Consider the following 9994-nt stretch of genomic DNA (forward strand, 5'->3'; position numbering starts at 1 on the left):
CTTCACTATAAAGCCTGGGCCTCATTATACAGCTGTACAAGGGTCTAGTGAAGGCTTTTTAGCCCTTTCCTCAGACTGTAGCTCCTGGGCACAGGCCCTCACTCCTGTCCCTTCACTATAAAGCCTGGGCCTCATTATACAGCTGTACAGGGGTCTAGTGAAGGCTTTTTAGCCCTTTCCTCAGACTGTAGCTCCTGGGCACAGGCCCTCACTCCTGTCCCTTCACTATAAAGCCTGGGCCTCATTATACAGCTGTACAGGGGTCAAGTGAAGGCTTTTTAGCCCTTTCCTCAGACTATAGCTCCTGGGCACAGGCCCTCTCTCCTGTCCCTTCACTATATAGCCTGGGCCTCATTATACAGCTGTACAGGGGTCTAGTGAAGGCTTTTTAGCCCTTTCCTCAGACTGTAGCTCCTGGGCACAGGCCCTCACTCCTGTCCCTTCACTATAAAGCCTGGGCCTCATTATACAGCTGTACAGGGGTCTAGTGAAGGCTTTTTAGCTCTTTCCTCAGTCTGTAGCTCCTGGGAACAGGCCCTTCCACTCCTGTCCCTTCACTATAAAGCCTGGGCCTCATTATACAGCTGTACAGGGGTCTAGTGAGGGCTTTTTAGCTCTTTCCTCAGTCTGTAGCTCCTGGGAACAGTCCCTCACTCCAGTCCCTTCACTATAAAGCCTGGGCCTCATTATACAGCTGTACATGGGTCTAGTGAAGGCTTTTTAACCCTTTCATCAGACTGTAGCTCCTGAGAACAGGCCCTCATTCCTGTCCCTTCACTATAAAGCCTGGGCCTCATTATACAGCTGTACAGGGGTCTAGTGAAGGCTTTTTAGCCCTTTCCTCAGACTGTAGCTCCTGGGCACAGGCCCTCACTCCTGTCCCCTCACTATAAAGCCTGGGCCTCATTATACAGCTGTACAGGGGTCTAGTGAATGCTTTTTAGCCATTTCCTCAGACTGTAGCTCCTGGGAACAGGCTCTCAATCCTGTCCCTTCACTATAAAGCCTGGGCCTCATTATACAGCTGTACAGGGGTCTAGTGAAGGCTTTTTAGCCCTTTCCTCAGACAGTAGCTCCTGGGAACAGGCCCTCACTCCTGTCTCTTCACTATAAAGCCTGGACCTCATTATACAGCTGTACAGGGGTCTAGTGAAGGCTTTTTAGCCCTTTCCTCAGACTGTAGCTCCTGGGAACAGGCCCTCACTCCTGTCCCTTCACTATAAAGCCTGGGCCTCATTATACAGCTGTACAGGGGTCTAGTGAAGGCTTTTTAGCCATTTCCTCAGTCTGTAGCTCCTGGGATCAGGCTCTCACTCCTGTCCCTTCACTATAAAGCCTGGACCTCATTATACAGCTGTACAGGGGTCTAGTGAAGGCTTTTTAGCCCTTTCCTCAGACTGTAGCTCCTGGGCACAGGCCCTCACTCCTGTCCCTTCACTATAAAGCCTGGGCCTCATTATACAGCTGTACAGGGGTCTAGTGAAGGCTTTTTAGCCCTTTCCTCAGACTGTAGCTCCTGGGAACAGGCTCTCACTCCTGTCCCTTCACTATAAAGCCTGGGCCTCATTATACAGCTGTACAGGGGTCTAATGAAGGCTTTTTAGCCCTTTCCTCAGACTGTAGCTCCTGGGAACAGGCTCTCACTCCTGTCCCTTCACTATAAAGCCTGGGCCTCATTATACAGCTGTACAGGGGTCTAGTGAAGGCTTTTTAGCCCTTTCCTCAGACTGTAGCTCCTGGGAACAGGCCCTCACTCCTGTCTCTTCACTATAAAGCCTGGGCCTCATTATACAGCTGTACAGGGGTCTAGTGAAGGCTTTTTAGCCCTTTCCTCAGTCTGTAGCTCCTGGGAACAGGCCCTCACTCCTGTCCCTTCACTATAAAGCCTGGGCCTCATTATACAGCTGTACAGGGGTCTAGTGAAGGCTTTTTAGCCCTTTCCTCAGTCTGTAGCTCCTGGGCACCATGTGATTTCACCATAACCTTAACAAGCTAATTAAGGTGTGAAATCTTGATCAAAATTATCTCAGTACACAAATCTCCAAGGGTGCCCAAAGTTTTGCATCGCCCTTTTTCCTTTTTGCAATTATGAAATTGTAAAAATGTCTAATATATGTTTTATTATTATTTTTGCCTAAAATACAAAGGCCATGTGCAATCTTAGAGGTTTGGCCTTTTAGAGATCATTTCATCTTCATCTTACTACTGCTCACAATAACGGTCATTTTGACCCGGGGCGCCCACACTTTTACATGCCGCTGTCAATGCTTCATCCCGCTGGTGCTCAATATTTAATAGGGTCTTACTATTAAACTTAATGAAAAGTTTGGTGAATTTCTTTGAGCTGTTATTACTAGAGATGAGCGAATATCCTCGGAGAAGTTGTTATTGGCTAATATCGCTTACCGAATAGCTTCATCGGGACCCCGGATCCCTGGAGCGCTCCCGATAATCAGCTGCATGTGTCGCCCTCCATGCAGGTGCTGTGACTATCACACAGCGCGACACACGCAGCTGATTATCGGGAGCGCTCCAGCACACTGAGTCCTGCACACACTGAGGCCCTTGATCATGTGACCCCTGACTCCTCCCCTCCTGTGACCTCATCACAGGTCCTGTGTGCACAGAGCAGTCATATATGTGGCGGACACTCCTGGATCTTCTGCTTTCTGGGCCGGTTCCTTCTGTGAGTCCTATTAACCCTTTCGCTCCCTGTATTCTCCATTCTGATAGGACAATATCTGAATCCTGATAGCGTGACAGGAATTTAAGCAATGTGGAAGGAAAAAATGACAATTTTACTTTATTTCCTCACAAAAATGTGAGTTTACCCCGAAATTGGCAGAGTAACAAATCCTTATTTTCCGCACTGTAGTTTGTAGACTCCATATACAGATCCCTTAAGTGTGAAAAGAGCTGAATTCCCCACTTAAGTTATTGCATTTTGGAAATTGCCCCCACTGGGAATTTATCTACATGTAAAGGCACAATTGTGTCTCCATGGGGGTTGTGCTCACAGCCCAACATCGTGCGGCCTCCAAAGAAATGCCACCCCGCACCATTACTGACCACTGCCAAACCGGTCATGCTGATGGATGTTGCAGGCAGCAGATCGCTCTCCACGGCATCTCCAGACTCTGTCACGGCTGTCACATGTGCTCAGTGTGAACCTGCTTCCATCTGTGAAGAGCACAGGGCGGCAGTGGTGAATTTGCCAATCCTGGTGTTCTGTGGCAAATGCCAAGCGTACGGTGTTGGGCTGTGAGCACAACCCCCATCTGTGGGCGTCGGGCCCTCAGACCATCCTCATGGAGTCAGTTTCTAACCGTTTGTGCAGACACATGCACATTTGTGACCTGCTGAAGATCATTTTGCAGGTCTCTGGCAGTGCTCCTCCTGTTCCTCTTTGCACAAAGGTGGAGGTAGCGGTCCTGCTGATGGGTTGATGCCTTCATACGACCCCCTCCACATCTCCTGGTGTACTGGTCTGTCACCTGGTAGCGCCTCCAGCCTCTGGACACTACGCTGACAGACACAGCAAACCTTCTTGCCACAGCTCGCATTGATGTGCCATCCTGGATGAGCTGCACTACCTGAGCCACTTGTGTGGGTTGTAGAGTCTGTCTCATGCTACCATGAGTGTGAAAGCACAGCCAACATTCAAAAGTGACCAAAACATCAGCCAGAAAGCATTGGTACTGAGATGTGGTCTGTGGTCCCCACCTGCAGAACCACTCCTTTATTGAGGGTGTCTTGATAATTGCCATTAATTTCCATCTGTTGGCTATTCCATTTGCACAACAGCATGTGAAATTGATTGTCAATCAGTGTTGCTTCCTAAGTGGACCGTTTGATTTCACAGAAGTTTGATTTACTTGGAGTTATATTCTGTTGTTTAAGTGTTCCCTTTATTTTTTTGAACCATGTATATATGTCACGTTGCTGTCAGACTCGGGGCCTGCTGTTCTGGCTTCGGCCACTAGGAGGAGCCGGACTGGCATGTCGCTGCCAGACTCGGGGCCTGCTGGTCCGGCTTCGGGCACTAGGAGGCGCCGGACTGACACGTCGCCACCAGACTCGGGGCCTGCTGTTCCGGTCTCGGCCACTAGGAGGCGCCTGGCCGTCTCGTCGTCATCGGACTCGGGGACGGCTGTTCCTGCCTCGGCCACTGGGAGGCACCGTGGTTTGCCCCTGGGTGAGGGTGGTGACAGAGAAGAGGCTCCTGCGCAGGCATCTGGTGGGCGCAGGCTCCGCCCCTCTGTCAGTCATGTAGGGCTTATTGCATCACCATCTGGCCTGGTCCTGGGGGCGGTCCTAATTTCATCATCAGTCCGGGAACCTGTGAGGGATGACCTGATCCCTCAAATACCTTGGGACTGGTCTTGCAAGCCGCCAGATATATTCTTGGTTCCCCTGCGTGTTACTGTGTGAATTGCTATAGTTAACTCTGACCTCAGCCTGGATTTCTGACCATTCTATTGCCTGCCATTTTTGTACCTCTGCCTCTCTTCCGGTTTTTTGACACTGACCTTCGCTTGGATTTCTGACCCTTCTGCTGCCTGCTGATTCTGTACCTTTGCTGCCCTTCTGGTTTTACTGACCTTGGCCCAGACTTTTGACTCTTTCTCTGCCTGCTGATTTTGCACCTCTGCTGCCCTCCGGCCTCCGACTACTGCCTCCTGACCACGATTAGGGTTTTAGTTTTAACCCCTTGGCGGCTGTCCAGCTCTGGTCCACTGCTCCACCAAACAGCTACCCCATGGGCCTTGCTACAATTCCAGATCCCTGTATAGGGGTTAAGGGTCTCGGGGTTACTCGGGGTGCTGTTCCTACTGCAGCCCAGATTCACAGACGGCCATGACATTATATCCGGCCCAAAAAACTGCTTTTTGTATATATGTCCATCATATATAAAAGCAGTCTCCTGAACTTTTTTTTTCCCCTTCTTCTCCTGCCTGAGCTGATTTCTTGGCCTAACACCTGCTTCCTTGCACAGCCTGCAGGAACACTCCCATCTTCCTATACTAGCATGCTGCAGCCTGGAAACTTCAAGGGAAATGCTGAGCGTCAGAAATCCACATTCCTGGGACATCGGCCTCTGGGCAGCTCTGGTCGTGCTGGCCCAGAGGCTCCGGTAAGTTTTGTTACCCGTCTCTCTCTCGTTTTCTAAGAAATCTCTGTGTGTGAAGGCTTATGTGGATTGTGGTTCTGCAGGCAACTTCATGGATTTTTTGCTTGCAAGGAATCTTTGTGTACCTTTGTTAAGACTTAATGCCCCAATTCACACCACTGCAATTAATGGTACATCTATTGTCCAGGGTGGAGTGGAATTTGTCACTACAGAAATTGCTATGTCAGTGGGGGCATTACACACCGAACAGATGTCGTTTTTTGTTATTCACAATTTATCACATGCAGTTGTGGTAGGCATGCCATGGTTGCACCAGCATAAACCTGTTATTGACTGGCACTTAGGTGATATCGTGCGCTGGAGTCCACAGTGTCAGAATCTCTGTATGTCGCTCTCAGTGAACCAAATTAAAATTAAAACACCCTTTATACCATATGCATTCAGGGACTATGAGGATGTTTTTTCCATAGTGGAGTCTGAGAAATTACCTCTTTAGAGATTATGACTGTCCTATAGACTTGGTCCCATGTGCTCGTCTCCCTAAGGGGAGAATATTTAATCTCTCTGGTCCAGAGCGTGTAGCCATGAATGACTACATAACAGACAGCTTACGAAAAGGTTTTATTAGACCCTCCACTTCACCTGTAGGGGCTGGGTTTTTCTTTGTGGAAAAAAAGATGGTGGACTCAGACCTTGTATTGATTATCGTGAGCTGAACGCTATTACTGTAAAAAATCAGTATCCGCTTCCACTCATCCCTGATCTGTTTAACCAGCTACTGGGAGCCTGTTAGTTCACTAAGCTTGATCTCTGGGGAGCTTACAATCTTGTCCGCATAAGAGATGGAGATGAGTGGAAAACCGCGTTTAACACGCCCTGTTATGAGCTCATTTTCTGCTCCACCAGTTGAGAGTTCTCCTTCTGTTCTCCCTCTGGTGGTGACAGGAGGTAGTGAGGTTGGTTTAAGTGGTAGTGATCTACCACCTGATGAGGAGGATAACGATTGGATCTCTGGAGTATCAGACTGGATATAAGACAGCCGATGCCCTATCCTAGTGCTGGTGATTCAGTCTGCTTCTCAGGTCTTGGACTTCAGCTCTCTTCCAGTCTTCTCAAGTTAAGTTTGTTTTTTGCTAATGTTCACACTTGCGCTTGTTGGTCAATTCAGTTTCTTGTGTGGTCAGCTTGCCCCAGCTGGGGCTATGCTGAACTTCCACTCCTATTTATCTGTATTTGACAATTTGCCTTTGTGGCCCTTATTAGATTGGCCTCTTTTTGCTCTGTTTCAGAATATTTCAGAGTGCTGATATAGTGGGAGAAGTCTAGTGACTTCAGGGTTAATTTTGCTATCAGACGAGTTGGACATTATTTTGGTAGGGTTTTTTGGCAGATTGCAGACAGTGGCTTTCCTTTGCTTTCCTTTATAGTTAGTCGGGCCCCATCGTTTGCTCAGCCTATTTTCCTGCCTGTGTTTGTGTTTTCATCTTGCTTCACTGTCAATACATGTGTGGGGGCTATCTATTCCTTTGGGGTCTGCTCTGGGGCAGTTCGTTTTCCCTTTTCCTGCTTTAGGTTTATGTGGTCCTCCGGCGGTGACGAGGCGTCTAGGAACATCGTAGGAACGCTCCACTACTACTGTTAGTTGTGTGGTTAAGATCAGGGATCTGCAATCAGCATAGTTACCAACCTCTCTGTTTTTTCTGGGACTTAGCTTTTTTGTTGTTCCTTCTCGGTGACCCATTCATAACAACGCCCCTTGGTCATTTTGAGTATCTTGTGATGCCGTTTGGGTTAAGTAACGCACCTGCCGTGTTCCAAAACTTTGTGAATGATATCTTCAGGGATATCTGTGGGTTATATGTAGTGGTTTATTTAGATGACATCCTGATCTACTCTGCTGATGTTCTTACACACGCGCAACATGTCCGTTCTGTGCTCCAGAGACTTAGAGAACATTCTCTATTTGCCAAGCTGGAGAAGTGTGTTTTTATGGCTGAGGAGGTACAATTTTTGGGGTACATGATTTCTGCTAAGGGGTTCTGCATGAATCCTGCCAAGATCCGACCAATTAGAGAATGGGTGTAACCCAAAACTAAATCACAAAACTCAAGATAAAAAGCGGACGGCACCGCTGTTACCGTGTGACTTCAAATGATGTGCGGCATGCAGAAGCCCAACATCTGGAAACCTCGGGTGCCAGACCTGGAAACAGTCAATCCTGGGAATCCATGCAAAGAGAAGAGGTCGCACTCATCGAGATTGAAGTTTCACTGATTTATTGACATATCAAGAACATGTCAAGTCGGGGGAGTGACATAAGGAGTGCAAAGTAGGCTGATGGATATTTCTTGTTGCTGAAACTGTGATTTTTTTCCATTTTAAACCTTTTTTTAACCCCTCTGATCAGTGCGATCATACAACATACAAGCCTCTGATGTCTCCGGTGATGCCCTGTACTACTGTAGTGCCGTGTATCATCACTGCCTGTCAGTGTAGTACTAACGGCCCCATACACATGAGATCAGAGTTGGCTGAATGGTCATTTGTCAGACGGCGATCTCTCCCGACTCCCTCATACACACAAATATTCCAGCTTTCCTGTGGTCTGTATGAGAGAGTCACCTCCAGACTCCTGTAGAGGAGGATTATCTACAGGAAGAACAAACGGATTATCCTCTGAAATTCAGGATGTCAGATCCTTCTCTGCCCTGACATAATCTGTCGGGAGGCCCCCAAATACATTATGTGGTCGGCCAAGCCCCCCGAAATCAGTGCTTTCATGGAGCTTTAGTCTAATGTGTATGGGTAACTTATTGGACGCTGCCTCTGGCCCAGCCTAATAGACCTTCATACATTGCAGCCTAGACCCCATTATTAGGCATGTAAGTATCGGAGTAACTAGGCCGCCCCATACTATCGAGTACTTGGGGGCGGGGGGCATTCAGCCAAACTCTGTCACACCTTCTTAGATGCCATGTTTGCTTTTCACAGCAGCAAGTGGTTTTGTTGCAGCCTCATCTGTGCCGTCCCTGCGGTGTACATCTATGTTCTGGTGCACAAAAAGCTTAATTTCTTTTTAATAGATGTTCAACATGTTAAAAATTATAAAATGTGTCTTCTGCTTTTTGCATATTTTTTTCTTCTTACAAGAATTGTTTGAGCCAATTTTCTTTAGAAACATTTTAATATCGGCTTTATCTGGAGTTTTCTTTAATATAGGAAAGCCTAAGGCCAGAAATAATCCCCATAAATCACTGTACATGGAGATTTTGGGATCAGATCATTTCTGTCCGTTGTGTTTGTCGAAACAAAAAATCTTTTCTAAAAGCCTCAAACTTCTGTGTGTGACTCAGAGCTGAGATCTAACGTGAGAGAAGATTCCAGTGCGGGGAAGACGGGAAACCTTCATATAGACGGCCGGTGGGGATGGAGTCAGTGACCGACTTTGGCCAAATATGTCTCTAGAGCCATAGTAGAAGATGAAGATGTCGTCCTCATCATGAAGGAGTTATTTCTCATGTCGCGTGTAATGAATATCTCCTGCAGTATTGCTAATGCCGATTCCAGTGTCGGTAATGAGAGGAGAATTAGCGTTATGGAAGATGAGTCTATGAGGAACGTGTTCAGCTGCCGACTCCGAGGAGGAAACTGCTTGTTGTCTGTGGCCTAAATATATAGGTTTTATTAGTAGATGTCAGGGGAGAAAACTAAACCCTGTAAAATAATAAATCTCCTCATATGTTTCCCTTATTATCTCCAGTAATTGTATTATTACACAGGATTCTTATGATGTTACATCGGATCATCTTCTTCTCATTCAGGTCTCTACAATATCGGATCCTCTCAGTGAAGATCTTCTACAGAAGAGAATTTTCCTGATTTACCCATCAAGGATGGATATGGACAGAGACAAGATGGCGGAGAGGATATTACACCTCACCCTAGAGATCCTCTTCCATCTCACTGGAGAGGTGAGAGATTCTGATGACGTCACATTACATCATTCTTATCTATGGGAATAACAGATGGACAGAACTGGAGAGGTGAGGACTCTGGAAATGTCTGTAGTGAGATTTATTAATGTGTCTCTCCATTACCAGGATTACACAGTGGTGAAGAAGACCTCTAGTGATCGCTGTCAGGACCCTGTGTCTGAGGGATGGGGAAGACCCCTGAGCCCAATCACAGGGCCTCCTCCTCACCCCCTGATCCATGAGAACATCAATGACCAAAAGATCCTAGAACTCACCTACAAGATGATTGAGCTGCTGACTGGAGAGGTGACACTGCTGGGAATGCTGGGACATTATACAGTAACGCTATGAAGGGATCGGGGGGATGACGGTATCATTGTATGTGTCAGGTTCCTATAAGGTGTCAGGATGTCGCTGTCTATTTCTCCATGGAGGAGTGGGAGTATTTAGAAGGACACAGAGATCTGTACAAGAACGTCATAATGGAGGTTCCCCAGCCCCTCACATCTCCAGGTAATAGACAGGACTAAATACACACGGCCTATAATTATCTGTATGTAGAGAATGAATTCAGTCCCTGTATGTGTTTCCTCCAGATCTATCCAGTAAGAGGACAACACCAGAGAGATGTCCCCGTCCTCTTCTTCCACAGGACTGTAACCAAGAAGATCCCAGTGCTCCTCAGGATCATCAGGTAGATGGAGAGAAGGTGTCAGGAGATCTCCCCTATGATGTGTAGACGGCTGTGAAGGTCTTGTGCTCAGTCTTGTTTTATCCACCAGTATTATATGTTTTATACTTGTGTAATGAGAACGGTGGAGATGGCAGGATTAGAGCTGATCATAGATGGGACTTCTCCATCTGTCAGTGACTTTCACAATATTTGTTT

At 47.2% G+C, this 9994-nt stretch overlaps 1 protein-coding gene across 1 annotated transcript; it reads left to right on the top strand.

The window, feature by feature from the left end:
- The first annotated feature begins 3088 nt into the window (after positions 1-3088).
- Positions 3089-9635, top strand: LOC141077910 (uncharacterized). The gene is made up of 4 exons (XM_073564684.1): positions 3089-5134; positions 8953-9102; positions 9232-9411; positions 9495-9635. Exons 1-4 carry the CDS (start codon positions 4898-4900, stop codon positions 9633-9635), a joined length of 708 nt encoding a protein of 235 aa, XP_073420785.1. The 5' UTR covers positions 3089-4897.
- The last annotated feature ends 359 nt before the right edge of the window (positions 9636-9994 follow it).

The sequence above is a fragment of the Dendrobates tinctorius genome, unplaced genomic scaffold (assembly GCF_039654945.1).
Source record: "Dendrobates tinctorius isolate UK_male_01 unplaced genomic scaffold, ASM3965494v1 ptg000470l, whole genome shotgun sequence".
Lineage (NCBI taxonomy): Eukaryota > Metazoa > Chordata > Amphibia > Anura > Dendrobatidae > Dendrobates > Dendrobates tinctorius.

What these genes read in the sequence shown, in the direction of transcription:
- LOC141077910 (XM_073564684.1), top strand. Translation starts at nt 4,898, where the DNA reads ATGTCCATCATATATAAAAGCAGTCTCCTGAACTTTTTTTTTCCCCTT. An exon ending in GTGCTGGCCCAGAGGCTCCG is followed by an intron (nt 5,135 to 8,952) that starts GTAAGTTTTGTT and finishes CTTCTCATTCAG; the next exon opens with GTCTCTACAATATCGGATCC. An exon ending in TCTTCCATCTCACTGGAGAG is followed by an intron (nt 9,103 to 9,231) that starts GTGAGAGATTCT and finishes CTCCATTACCAG; the next exon opens with GATTACACAGTGGTGAAGAA.